Source organism: Fukomys damarensis, unplaced genomic scaffold, assembly GCF_012274545.1.
Source record: "Fukomys damarensis isolate Sample0158 unplaced genomic scaffold, DMR_v1.0_HiC HiC_scaffold_34, whole genome shotgun sequence".
NCBI lineage: Eukaryota > Metazoa > Chordata > Mammalia > Rodentia > Bathyergidae > Fukomys > Fukomys damarensis.
The window spans coordinates 12,757,335-12,771,840 of NW_022900946.1; the positions used below are offsets into that span (position 1 = coordinate 12,757,335).

Sequence of the window (14,506 nt, forward strand, 5' to 3'; positions counted from 1 at the left end):
TAGGACCCCAACTAGCTACAATCAAAAAAAATCTACACCTAGACATATAATAATCAAGATCCCAGAAACCCAACAGAAGAACAAAATACTACAAGCAGTAAGGGAAAAGAAACAAATCACATATAAAGGAAAGCCCATCAGAATCAAAGCAGACTTTTCAACACAAACCCTTGGGGCAAGGAGAGCCTGGAATGAGATATTTCAAGTACTAAAAGAGAACAACCTCCAACCTAGACTGATGTATCCTGCAAAACTCTCTTTCAAAATGGATGGGGAAATAAGACACTTCCACGACAAAGAACACCTGAGAAACTGCATGAATACCAAACCAGCACTACAAGCAATTCTAAACAAGATCCTAGAAAAAGACAATGAAGGCAACAACACCATGAGGTCCAACAGAGCAAATCAAATAGGCAAGGCAAGAAGTTAAAAGGAGAAGGTGAAAATAAGAGTCAACAAAAGGAGAATAACATGTCAATAATAAGTCAGTACATATCAGTTATAACCAGCAATGTCAATGGCCTCAACTCACCAATCAAGAGAAATGGACTGGCAAAATGGAATAAGAAGCAAAATCCAACAATATGTTGTACACAAGAAACACACCTAGTGCAAAAAGAAGCCCATAGACTGAAAGTGAAAAGATAGAAAACAATTCTCCATGGGACAGGAGCCCAGAAAAAAACAGGGGCAGCAATCTTATTTGCAGACAAAGTAAATTTCAAACAAAAACTGATTTTAGTATTATTGATGTAGGACGGTACTGTATCATACCTCTATGAATGTAAAATTCTTATACCTGCTTTATGATACATAGTAGGGACCGTGCTTTATCAGAGCTACATTTAATGATATTACTCTAGAATGTTCTCTTTCCAGATGATGATTAAGATGCTAATAAAAAAAATGGTGCCAGGTACCACAACAGCAACAGAACTTTGCTGTTTTCTGGACATTATTCTTTTCTTTGTTTCTTTTTGCTTTGTTTTGTTTTGCTTTGGTTTTTTTAATGGAATGTGCTGAATGTCTATAATTTTGTTCAGATGACTGCAGAACCTGGAAAAGCTGTTGCTGCTATCGATGCATTACATACTGCTACTATTAGTCTTTTTATATAAATATAAATATATATATACATATACATATAAATTGAATTTTGGGAAACTTTAACAGTGCTACCAATTTTGGAAAAAGTCCTCCCAATTTACTGTGTTGAGTTGGCATTGTACAGAAATGGACAGCCATATTGGTCTAGAAATGTTAATTTTTTTATTTTTATTTTTTCCCATGTATACAGGGGTAACACATCGTACTAAATATGGAAGGTCATATCTATGTGGGTTTGATTACAGAAACTAATAAAGTATTCTCTAAATAATGAAAAAAAAGAATAAGATAAGACTATAAGAGCAAGAAGCAATTTAAATATGTTCAGGGACCATTTTCATCTCCGGAAATAAGGATTATTTTAATGTTACATCATTGCCTTTTCTCTTTTACTTTCCTTTTTAGTTTTATTTTAAGATTCCCTATTTTTAATGTTCATACAGAGATTTCTTTAACTGAAATACAGAATAGTTTCTTTGGTGTGAAAAACTATAATAGTACACAGGATCCTAATGAGATAATTAATAATGTGAAATAGGAAGTAAAGGGCTAAAGGTGTAGGGAAAGTGGGAAGGGTGGGGGAAAGGTAATAAGGGAGAGGAAAAAAAATATGAGAAACTGAAAAAATGGAAATAAAGTGTTTGTAAATGGGGAGGGGAGGAGGGGGGGAAGGGAGGGCAGGGACAAGGGGAAAAATGAGAATCAAGACCTATTATGTAAAGGTACAGAACCCCAATGCTGAATGAACTGTACTGTATACCTAGATTGTACCAATAAACTCAATAAAAAGAAAAAAAAAAGAGGTTCCAGGTGTAAACTCTGGGTATGTCCCTAATTGCCAAAGATTACAAACGATAAATAAAACTCAATTTAATTTCTAGAAACTGTGTAAGTGAGAACAAGTACAATGCTTTACATCACTGGAGAATGTCTGGAGGAGTATGCTCGGTGAAAATGCACAAGCTGGCCGGCAACTTCCTCAAAGACAGACAGCACCCCAGGGAGGACCAGCGACTTACAGCAACTGTCAAGGAACCCTGTCCTTTAGATGTGAGGACTGAAATGTAGGGACTCATCCCACAGCGCGCAGCGCTCGGTGCCTGCATGCCACAGAGATATATGCAGCCCTGCAAACGGCACCCAGACAAGGTGTCCACAAAGCCATCACTACCATCCTGGGGGCTACTATCCTTTTAGAAAAATGCATGTAAGGCAAAAACTGGCGTCTTTAGAGCAGCTACCTTGAGTCAAAATCAAATCTCATCCACCCACCAAGATGGCACCTCACATAGACAGAATCAGAGGTGCGAGAGAAAGGGCATCAAATAATACCGAGTCACAGACCGTTATTTCCCTCTCCCATCCTCTCCATTACTCCCAAGACAAATACTTGGGTTTAGCACTAGGATATCTTCAGCATCTTCCTAATTTTTTTGGTGGGAGGGGTACTAGGGATCAAACTCAGGACCTCACACTTGCAAGGAAGGCGCTGCAACCACTGGGCTAAATCCCCAGCCCAGCATCTTCCTAATTCTTATTCACCTGTCTCCATGTGGGGCAGGGAGGGGGGCATAAAACTTTATTGATACTATTACATTTTCACCATCAAGATTTATGATCTTAGTCTTTCCTTCTTGCCTTTGTACAGGGCCAAATGAAAGGTGCTGGTTACTTTGCTGCCTTGAAGCAGACTCCAAGAATGTCGTCAGCAGTATGACCTTTGCAACCAAATCCAACAACTCCGACTTACTGTTCTCCTCAGTAAAACCATCCCTGCATACAAAGGCAGTGATTTTCCTGCCATTCTTGATCAGTAGGCCCCTACACATCTGCTAATGGTGGAATCTGACGTTTTGCCTCAACCCGGACTTTTTCTAGCTCTCTACCCTTTGCATGAGAAGCATCTCCAAAAGGGCTGGTGCTCGTGCCCAGATGGTCTCTCGTTCTGTTTATCACACCATTTCTGGCTCTTGGGAGGCTACAGAGCTGCCTGGCAGTGTGAAGCTGATGACACTTGCCCTCCCTGTGGCAAAACACAGAAGCTGTACCCCATCTCTTTCTGAACAGCAAGAAGGGTCTCAGAACCTGAGACAGCAACCAGGTCAATTTAGTAACACTTCTTTCATTGCCTTTATTTTTTGGTGGTTTGTTGTTTGTCCATTTGGTTTTTTTTTTTTTAGAGGGGGGGTACTGGGGATTGAACTCCGGTCCTTGCGCTTGTGAGGTAGGCAGCAGTACCGCTGAGCTAAATACAGTGACCTGCTATTTAAGTCAACTAATAGCAGTTCTCTATTTATAATCATGACAATAAGGCTTCCCTTTTAAAGAAAAAAAAACTCGAATTTGTTTCAAGTATAAAAACAATACAGGGTAAATAACAGTAAAATGGTAAACAAATGATCGAAATTTGAAAAATGTCAGCAACCTATATATTCGCCCACTCCAGTCCCCCACACTGGGTGGTCCAGAAATATCTGCTCAGCCGAACTCCAGGCTGAGAGCACCTTAGTAAACCAGCCTGCTCACCGCACAGAGTGAGCTGGTCATTCTGTCACCCCAGCCTCACAGCATCCACTCATCCCCAAGTGTCACCCTTGAATTGCAAATGCTGGTGCCCCCAAACCCTAGTTTTCTTTCCTTAGCAATGAAGACATAGGGGAGGCAGGAATGCTTTTCCTCTTTTGCAGCCAGGGGAGGCCACAGACTAATGTCAGCTAGAGACATATAAATGGGATACTGGGGGCACCTTCTGCATGGGGTCCTTAGAGCTGGGGCTTCGGCTTTTGTTTACCAGGGGCCTGTTCTACAGTCTGAAGATGCCCATGGTATTCCTTTCCGGGAAAAAAAAAAAAAAAAAAAAAATTCAAAATACATAAAATCTGTAAGTCTACAATGGAATCCAATTATATTGAAATAGAATGATCCACATGGTAAGAAACATAGTAAAATACAGGTTTCTACATCACATGAAGTAAGCACCATATTTCCAAGCAGAAATGACATTCGATGTGTTTCCCTAACATGGTTGATACAGGTTCACCATCACTACTGCGGTTTCTAAAGCTTGCAGCTACTTTCATAAATGAAGCAAATACTAAACTTCAATCACAGACTGATGAAAAAGTTAGCATTTTCACTGTGGCCATATTCAAATCCCTGAATCCTCTATGTAAACAGAGAAAATATCTCCTTTGTCCTTCTTCCTTCCTGCTACCTGGGAGGAAAATGGAATAGCTGGAGCTAAAGCAGCTATTCTCATCTTTGGGGTAAGGCATGAGGAACCCTCATGGCCACGGAGCCACATACCAGCCCAGCCGCATACCTCTGGAAAAGATGAGTTTCTACCCTGTTAAGACACAACTGGTTTACTCTTTGTTATTTAAAGTCATTCAAACCTGCTCTTAAATGGCTATGTTTCTGATATTTTTTCTAGGTGCTAAAGCTGAAAGCCTGATTATAAACAACATTTCATCACCTTGGAGAAACACCTCTTCCCTACTCGCAAAAATGATCCCTCCGACATTACAAAGGAAATGCAACCACAACGGCCTCTGTGCCTCACTGCCTTGTACAGAAAACAGCTCCTGAAACCATGAGGCGAAGGAGCTTCCCTTCCAGCTCTACCCCACGCTGTCCTGGAGAGGATGCACAGTCCAGGGGCCATGGGTTAACCAGGGTTCCAAAGGCTTACGTGCTGCGCGCTTCGAGTCCACAGCCAGGTACACACCTGCGCACTCTGCCCCACGTTTTGCAACACCCACAGTCATGGAGGAGCACACACAGGCCCACAGTCATGCCACTACTGGTGGAGATGGCTCAGGAAGCACTTACTGATTGTCATTGACTCTGGCACTGAGGCAGAAGGTAACAGGTTGGTTAGAGGACTTCCTTGTCCTGGAGAACTGGCTTCCACACTAGGAAAAAGCAGGCAGAGGGAATTTACACTCAGTCGCTTAAAATGTAAAACTTTGCCATTCAAAACACTAGCAGGAATGCCGGGCATGGTGGCGCACGCCTGTAATCCCAGCACTTGGGAGGCTGAGGCAGGAGGACCACTGTGAGTTCGAGACCAGCGTGGGCTGCATAGTGAGTTATAGGTCAATCTCAACTACATAGTGAGACCCTGTCTCAAAAAACAACAACAACAAAAAAAAAAACAAACAAAACACTAGCAGGAGGTATGTTTATTCAGTTACCTACTGGCAAGGACAGAAAGCAGCCATATGAAATTAGTCAGTTCTCATTACGTGAAGATTCCACATATGCAAATTTATCTACTCTCTGAAATTTATAAAGGGTGATCAAAAATGCAGTGACTGTTTAAAATGTTTTTAAAATGTTTTAACTTATTATAGTAAAAAACACATTGCCAAGAATGATGAGATAAATGTGTTCGGGAGGGGGGTATTTTGAGGAGGATTAATGGCAATGTGTCTTTTTCTGTAATTATTTTTTCACTGAAATAGTCACCACATTCTTCAACCATACTTTGTATGTGTAAGCCCAAATCCATACTCACAGAGCACCTTCACAAGTCACTTATAAGCCAAAAATGTAAGTCACCAACTTTTATGTCCTAGCTAAGGTCAAACAAAGTGACAATCCACCTTCTTACTTCTGCTCTTATAACTATAAACAAGTTACTTTTCACAGTTCTATGCAGTGTCACATCTTTCATATTCTTGTGTTCTTTTACTGGTCTTTTTGTTGTATAACATGGCCTCTAAGTATACTACTATCTCATGCTCCTAAAGCAAAAAGGATGTCATGTGCCCTGGGCAGAAATGTGTTAGATAAGCTTCATTTGGGTATGAGTTACAGTGCCACTGGCCATGAATTTAATGCTAATGAATCAACAACAGATATTACATGCAGTATCTTTAAATTGGAACAGACAGAAGACCACACCATCCACTGATCAAGTGGTAAAAATGTCAGAACCAGAGGCTCACAGTACCTCACATTTTCCCTTGAACAAGACACAGTATTCACAGCAACTTAGGATATAGCTAATACAAATGGGAACTATACACTTATAATCAAATTTCAACATGGAGAAATATAATAACATCTTTTATGAAAATAGCAAGACCATCCTGTGGCATGTGCGTGCACATGCACACACAGAATTGAGGGAAAAGCAACTAAACATCTTCAAGGTCATGGAGTTGGGGTTAATAGTAATATTTTTCATCCACTGTTATATTTTGCAAATTTGCTAAAATAGCAGAAAAGGACTCAGAGCCCTGGAAGGATTGATGGCACCATCCTTCCTGACACCAGACTAAGTGCTATCAGCTGCCTCTGGGCGGGAACATTCCAGAACCCTGTCTATTCTGGGTGATTTCAGGACCCTATGTGTGGCTTGGGGCAGGCAGGAGCCCCCACCCAGGAGTTAAACTTGAAAACACAGATGGGTTATATACATGGACATCAAATGAAAATCATGGAGAGGAAAGGGAAAAAAAAAAACAGTAAAATTGACAAGGACGGCGGTGACATCAGGGACGCCTTGCTGTCCATCTTTGTTCTGCCACCAAACATCCAACGACTTGAGGCAACTCAGATTACCGAGATCCTTTTATTTCAAGGGGGAAAAAAAAGAAACTTTTTTATGCTTGCTATATGCTAGACAGCATACTAAACACAACTATATAATATCTAAGTGACCTAAATATTATATATAAAATTAGTATTGTTAAATATTATCAAATACTAACAAAAATTTTTTTTTGGTGCTGGGTATCAAACTCAAGTCCTCGAGCTTGCAAGGCAGGCAGTGGAACTACTGAGCCAAATACTAACAAATATTTAAGAAAGTAGTGACACAAAAAATAGTCATAGATCAAAAAGTGTCAGAAAAAATGAAGTATGCAAATGAGATTTGGCCCACACTGTCTCTTACATAGTGACTGAGGAAAAAGATAATCTAAGACCCTTGGCAACTGCCCATTAAATCCGAATATAAATGTGAAGTAAAGCCTTGCCTTATGCCCCTATCTTGAAAAAAGGATAGAATCCAAGTTGTTAATAGTACATTTCAATCGCAAAGGCAATTTGGCCCATTAATACTAACCTGTACCGAAGGCCAGGCCCTGCCAGAACGTGGTCGTTCAGTCCCGTCCCATTCTCCAGGCTACCCAGGGCCACACCTGTGCACAGAGAACAAGCACAGACAGACGGTCAGGTTATTTCAATTCCATTTTCGCCTAGTCATGTGTTGTGCTGTATCAGCTAACTTAGAAATTTTTCCCACCTGCGCACTAGATTTTAATTTGCCCATTTCATTTTTGCAGACTCAGGCTACCATCAGTTGCTCATAGAAGGTCCCTTTTATCCTGTCACTTCTTTGACCTTGAAGCACATGGAATTGTGCATGAAGTCCACATTGAGAGCCAACCTCAGAATCAGAATACACGGCTGTTAGACGAACTGTTCCTTCCTATAAGTGACACTAGAGGGCACCATGGTCTAATCACAGAACATGACTGCCGCTTCCTACAAAAGCCACTTACCCTGTATGAGTGAGTGGCATTTGGAAAGGGCATTCCCAAGAAGGAAAGTCATAAATAATCTCTACAACCAACAGGCAAGAGACGTCAACGATTCTCATAAACACATTAGCAGCTGCTCGAATCTCCTTTCAGGAAAAATTACAGTCTTGTGAGCCTTGGGCTGGGCGTAGGAGCCCTTGCTCATTCAAGAAACTCAAGTGTTCGTATCCACTGGAGAAGCAGGCCCAGCGCAGAAGACAAAGAGGACGGGAGCAACAACCTCCTCGGCACTATACCTCCAGTTTCTGCCTGGAGCTGTGCCAGACTCCCCGTGACAAAGGGACTGGGCTTGAGGGAAACTTCAGAGGGGGAAAAGGTAGTTGGAAACCTTTTCTTCTACTTTGGCAGCCCCACCAAGCTTCTACTCCCTCTCTTTCAAGAAATCAAAGGGGAAATAAAGTGTCTACTTTTCAGCCTCCTCCTCCATGCCACCTAGTACTGAGATTAATTTCAGGGCACAGGCTCTCCCCAACTGCTGGGGCTCACATCCCTGCTCCCCAACTTTAATTTCACAAGCTACCCATCCTCTTCATGCCTCAGTTTCCTCACCTATGAAATGGGCTAACAGCAGTGTCTGTCACGCTTTAATGCCTGCCACATCACAAAAAGGATAGAGCATCTCATCTTCAAGGGCCCGCAGACAAGGACTGTTGTTAGGTTAATTTTATAGGTGAGGAAATGGACCTCGAGGATTTAAGTGACTTGGAAAGATCACAGAGTTAAAAAGTGCAAGGATCCAAACCCTGGCCTGCCCAATGGCCAAGCTGAGCCCTTCCCCCTTCCTACGGGCTCTCGTCCAGCTGAGCTGAGCTGCTCTCCTGCTCCTCGACACATCCTGATATGGCTGGGAGCACCAGACAAAGGGAAAATGGGAGGAAATGAGGCAGCCAGCATTAGCTGGGGCCTGGGCGGCCACGGAGAAAATTGCACTTTTATGCTAAGTGCACTAGAAGGTTTGGGAGCAGGGGAACGATGTGATCTGGTTTGTGTCCTTAAAACTCACTCTGGCTCCTAAACAAACAATGGACAATGGTAAGGGGCAAGGATAGAAGCTGACAGCATTGTTTGGTTTTGTTTTTTCATAAATCTTTCTTTTATTTCCATGTGTTTTCTTTATTTATTAGTACCCATTTGCAGTACATGCATTTTACAATCACGTGTATGTAATATGGCTTATTTCTTTTTCTAATCCCCTTCCCTCCCCCTTCCTCTCTCCTCCTCTAATTCCCTTTACCCTTTCACACTTATTGATATTATTAATCTTAGCATACGGCATGAAATGTCCACAGTCACTGAGACTATTGGGATCCTGAACCTGGCATCTCTTACTCTACCTGTGTCCCGTCCCCTCCCTCCCGCCTTGCCCTTAGTCCATGGACACCTTCTTTCTCATCTGCTACCGATCCCTCCCCTTGTCTCCTTCTATCCTTTATTTTCCTCAGCTTGTACTGTGCCTTACTCATATGAGAGATACCGCATGGTATTCAAGCTTGTGTGTCTGATTTCTTTCACTCGACACTGCATTTTCCAGGTGCATCCATTTTCCTACAAATGTCTCAAATTTGTCCTATAACAAGTGGTGTTCTATTCTATTACATATACCATAATCTCTTTATCTAATCATCTGTTGATGGGTATAAGCCTGCTTCTAGGATTTAGCTATTATGAATTGTGCTGTTACGCATGCAGTGCTGTGATGTCTTAATCTCTTTGGGAAAGATATCTTAGCAGGGAGATAGGTGGGACATACGGAATTTCTAATTTTAGTGCTTTAGGAAGCCTCCACAGGAAATCATACATGATTTCCACAATGCCTGTATTAGTTTATACTACCACCAACAACGTAGGAGGGTCACCACAGCCGTGCCAGCATTTGTTTTTGTTGTTGTTTTGATTTTTCCTTTCCTTTCCTGTTTTTTTGTTTTGTTTTGTTTTGGTTTGGGTTTTTTGGTTTTTTTGGTACCAGGTATTGAACTCAGGATCTTGCACTTGCAAGGCAGGCACAGCACCACTGAGCTAAATCTCTGGGATTTTTTTATTCCTTAATGACTGCCACTCCTTCTGGAGTAAGATGGAATCTTAGTGCTGTGTTAATTTGCATCTCCTCTAACGGCCCGAGATACTGAATATTTTTTCTTATACTTGTTGGCCATTTGTTCTTCTTTTTCTGTGAAGTATCTGTTCATTTTGCTTGTCCATTTCTTGACTGGGTTGTTAATTTTACATGATCTCATTGTTTTGAGTTTTTTATATATTCTAGATCTAAGTCCTCTGTCTGAGGAGTAACTGGCAAAATTTTTTTTCCCATTCTGTAGGTTTTTTCTTCACTCTACTGATTCTTTTGCTGGACCGAAGCTTTTCAGACTGATACAATCCCATTTGTTAGTTCTTGCTGACAGCACTGTTTTCCAAGAGCCCAAGAAAGAGATAATGGTGAATTGGATAGAACGGGGTGAGGAAAGCACTCAGACCATGCTTGGACCATTCGTTCCTCTACACTGATTACTAAAATAATGTCCCCTGTTGCTCCCTGGCATGCACATAGGAGTGAAAGTGGGATTCACCTCTGGATCCTCTAGAGCCTGGTGCGATGGCTGGCACAGAGCAGGGAGGCTGCATGACAGAAGAAAATCATGAAGCCCAAGCGGCACAGGCCCCTGGAAGTGGTCTAGGAACCGCACACAAGGCAGTGCTCTGCCAGGATTATCTTGGCATTCACTAGGGTAAAGCTAGCTCTAAAATCAACCATATTGGGTCATGGTGGCGCCTCAAAATTCCTCCTCAGCCCCAATGAACTACTCCAAAGCCCAAAGGGAAGACAATGAGAAGTTGGTAACTTCAGACCTACTGGGAAAATAAAGGGTTAGAAGACCTGAGGCTGCAAATGAATGAAAGGCAGCCCTCGGAAATCAGCTGTGTATCTGCTAAAATCCAACCCTCAGTAAAAAGACAAGCAATGCCTTCTTATATCTCACATGAGTAACAACGGTTGTTTTGTCACCTCCATTTATTATTCCCACTGGGAAGAAATGTTAGAAGCTCTTCAGACAGATACCGGTAAAATTCACTTTGCCCTATGGTAGCTCACACACATGTCCAGAGGAGCTGCTCCCGTGTGTAACCCTCCATCTGCCTGTCCAGGTCTCCTGGAGTGACGCTGGGTGGTATCTCCTTGCGCTGACTCACTCACTAACCCAGCACATGCAGCCCCCCTAAATCCCACAGCTGTCTCACCCAAGATTCAGAAGGATAACAATTTTTTTCAGGGTTTCCTTCAGGCTTATTTCTCCCTCCTAAGATTTAGCTCCAAAGAACACCCATTCTCCCCCACACAGACCTTTCTTCCTTTTTATCCTTCTCCCTCCCTTTTTCTCTACCGCCAGTGGCAGTGACTATAAAAGCAGACATTTTCAAAAACAACTGAAAAATCTCCTGAGGCAAGGAGTCTCCTTCTCTCCTGTGCGAAGCCACATTAAAGGACAAAGTGACTGTGCAGCAAGAATGAGGGAGAATACAGTAACATCTCTAAATTAGGGTAGTGTCAATCAGAAGGGACACCAGCCAGAAATAGAGCAAAAGAAAAGGAGTCTCAGAAAAAAATGCTGGCAGGACCCACCAGGGAAGAGCCGTGCTGACCCCACCTGGCCCAAATGCTCCTGTAAAAGTGGGGCATGCGGCTAGGAGGGACTTGACAAGTCTTGGCACCCCGATCACTTAACTACTTCCCCAAATCCAATTCCAGTATCTTCATGAAGCCCTCAAGTATCACATCTTCCTGTGCAAGGCTCCTATCTACAGCAGGTTTGCCCCTTAGACCGTCACAATCTTGCAAAACTCTGGGCAGCTTTATGACTGCAATAAATTTAAAAGGTGGCAGATTGGCTCCTACACATCATTTCTGCTGAGCAGAGTTAAGGAAAGCTGGAACTGAGGTTCCATCAACAGTGACAAGATGGAGCCTGTGGGTCTGCAAGGCTGCAGCCAGAGGCAGGATGACGGGAGATCTGCCGGGAAGGGTAGGGTACCTCATTGGGAGGATCTGACAGGCCAGCCAGGAAATACCTGGCCTGGAGATGCTTGTCTATAGAGACCCCAGAATGCTGACCCAGTGTGAATGGCAAAAGCAAAGTCCCAAAAGCTACCAGTCTTCATCTGATGGTTCAGAGGGGCCACCTAAGACATGAAGGAGCCTCTTGAAACAAAACAGACTACCTACTGCATGTAGCTCGGCAATCATCCGTATGCCAGACGACAAGGCTGCTCATTGGGGAACAAAGACAGGTAACAAGAACAGAAACTTGAGCTAGAGGTGTTGAGCAAACATTCATGACTCTCCACGGGTGCCAGACACACTCTGGGCCCCTCACTCTTCCTAATCCACGTCCCCTCTCGGACACTCAGTCCACACTGATACTGCTGGGACCCGCAACGGCAAGGACTGTGCCCCACTCCTGGCTGTGTGGACCAAGGACAGTCTGGAGATGCAGGGCTCCTACAGCCTGCCCTGCAGACGGGAGCAAGGCCACCGGACTGTCCCTCTCCGGGACTTCAGTGGGACCCAGAGAGGTTCCAGCTGGAACAGACGGTCACATGGTCGAGACGACAGGGCAAGCCCGTCAGCCAAGTACAGGTGAAGAGGGGCACATGGCGGACTGGAGGCCATGGCACAGTCCCTAGGGCTGTGGGGAAGCAGGAATGAGAGGACAGCAGCACATCTCCCCACCAGAGTCCTCTCTGTCCCACTGCCTAGGCCAGCACCATGGACACCCACACACATCTCTCACAGCACTGCCACCTGAGCACAGCCTCACGTGAGCCCGGCACTTTCACAGTGACTCAGGGAGTCTCTGCTGCAAATCAGAAGGGAGGCCACACAGCAGCAACGGCCGCTGGTTGGGAGAGTTGGCCAGCTAACTGGAGCCAGCCCCTCACAGCCCTGGACACACTTCCGTCACTCTCACCACATCACCTGCTTTCCAGATGACGTCCCTGAGACCACAGACTCACGCACAAACATGCTCTCCTCGGCCCGCTTCCTACCCAGAACTACAGACACTGAAGCGTCACCAGCTCGAGCTCCTCACCTTTCCAGGGTTGGGACTGTGTCTGACCCCACCAGGGCCCTTCTCGGCTAGCCAGTGTGAGAGGGCTTCTGCTCTTAACCAAGTAACAACAACGTACCCTCCAGAAGAAAACTCCTGGGCTTCTCAAGGAGCTGGTGGGACCCAGGCACAATTTCCTTAATGAGGCTCAGAGAAGAAGCATTTGTTTCCCAGGAAAATGAGAAGGCACCTGAGCTAGGCGGACTGAGACCTCTCTGAGCTAACAGTGCACAGGAGACAGACAGTGACCAAACCCTTCTGCGTCAGGCACTGCGCCAGAAGCACCGCACACCCACCCTGGGGTGTGAGCCAGGCTCATCCACACCTCCCCCTGACATTCTCTAGCTAAAGAAACAGGAAGAAGCCACACACACGTGTGCCCAACCATGTGGAGTGGCACAGAAACTCTGACCCATAAGCAGAGGCAGATGAGCTCTGACCTACTTCCTGGGCCCCAAGCACTTTTCTGTACAAGGTGGCAGAGCCTTTATGGACAGGACTTCAGTTGGTTTCTCCTAACTCCTAAAGGGCAAATAAGACACTATTTGTGGTCAGTTTTGACAAGATGTAGCTCAACAAGCCACTGGTGAGGGCTCCCTGGAGTCTTGCCAGCTACTACAGCCTAATTCAGTCAGCTGAGAGCACCTTCAAATGCTCCAGTTCAGGAAGAGATGCACGACCCCTCTTACTTCTTGGTCCCCACAAGCACCTCCCTGCCTGTGCAAGTAACTCAGACACTCCTGCTGGTTCTTAGAGCCAAAGTTCCAATGGGAGGAGAAGAAAAATCCAGAAGCACTCACCTGTGGACCCACAGGACCCCACTCCACTGACAGGAAAGAGGACATCATTGTCACCGTGTAGCACCTGCAGCGGAGCCCAGCCGTGGACCTGGGAGAGGCAGGCTTCCCCATCCAGTGGCCTAAGGTGAAAGAACACAGCTGCATGACCATGTACAGACCGGAGAGCTCACGGCCCAACACAACCATTTGCTGGGCCTCCACAGTGCATCCTTGGAAGTACCCAGACCTTGGCAGTACAAAGACAGAAGAGGCGTGTGCTTGGAGTCAGGACAACGAAGTCTGGCCAAGACCCCAGACAACAATTACTCAGTGTTTACTGAGCATCCACTGAATCCAGGCACTGTGCTCACTGTGGGGAGCAAAGTGCTCAGCCAGCCCACATGGAGCTGAGTCTGATGGGAAGCACAAATACCAACCAAATCACCTTGCAGGAGGCTGCAAAGCAGCAGCTAGAATCACAGTGCCTGCCTGGCAAGCGCGAGGTCCTAAATTCAATCCCTGGTACAAAGGTGGAGGGCACTTTCAGGGGTGAGACAACCACAGCAAAAGGACCCGAGGGAAGAGGAGGGACAAGAGGGCTGGCAATGGAGGGAGCAGCACATACGAGTGCTAAAGCAAGAGGAAGTCAGTGTCTTCCTGATCCTGAAATGATGGAGTCAAACAACTTCGGCCCACTTTTGCCTTGCCTCACTGCATCCTAGTCCTTCATGGGTACAAGGAGAGAATCAGATCAGGTGTTGTCAGAGTCCTTTCCAAGCAAGGTCAGATCAAGTACTAACCAGGCTCAAATGACCTGTTACACCATCACTGTATCTACAAAGTATAAAATTAATATGCACAGGGCCAGGGACATAGCTCGGTGATCCCGCTGCCTGCCTGGCAAGCACAAGGACCTGAGTTTGATCCCCGGTATCAAAAAAAAAAAAAAAAAAAAAAAAAA

General features: G+C 44.7%; 1 protein-coding gene across 1 annotated transcript in view; it reads right to left on the reverse strand.

Annotated features, from left to right (window-relative positions):
• Snx29 (sorting nexin 29) overlaps window positions 1-14,506 on the reverse strand; it is a 457,962-nt gene that overhangs the window by 390,374 nt on the left and 53,082 nt on the right. Inside the window, exons 9-11 of the mRNA XM_033758742.1 lie at window positions 13,567-13,685; window positions 7,187-7,262; window positions 4,942-5,024 (exon numbers count right to left, since the gene is read on the reverse strand). Of these exons, the coding sequence (XP_033614633.1) occupies window positions 4,942-5,024; window positions 7,187-7,262; window positions 13,567-13,685 (278 nt within the window). The remainder of the gene's footprint in view (window positions 1-4,941; window positions 5,025-7,186; window positions 7,263-13,566; window positions 13,686-14,506) is intronic.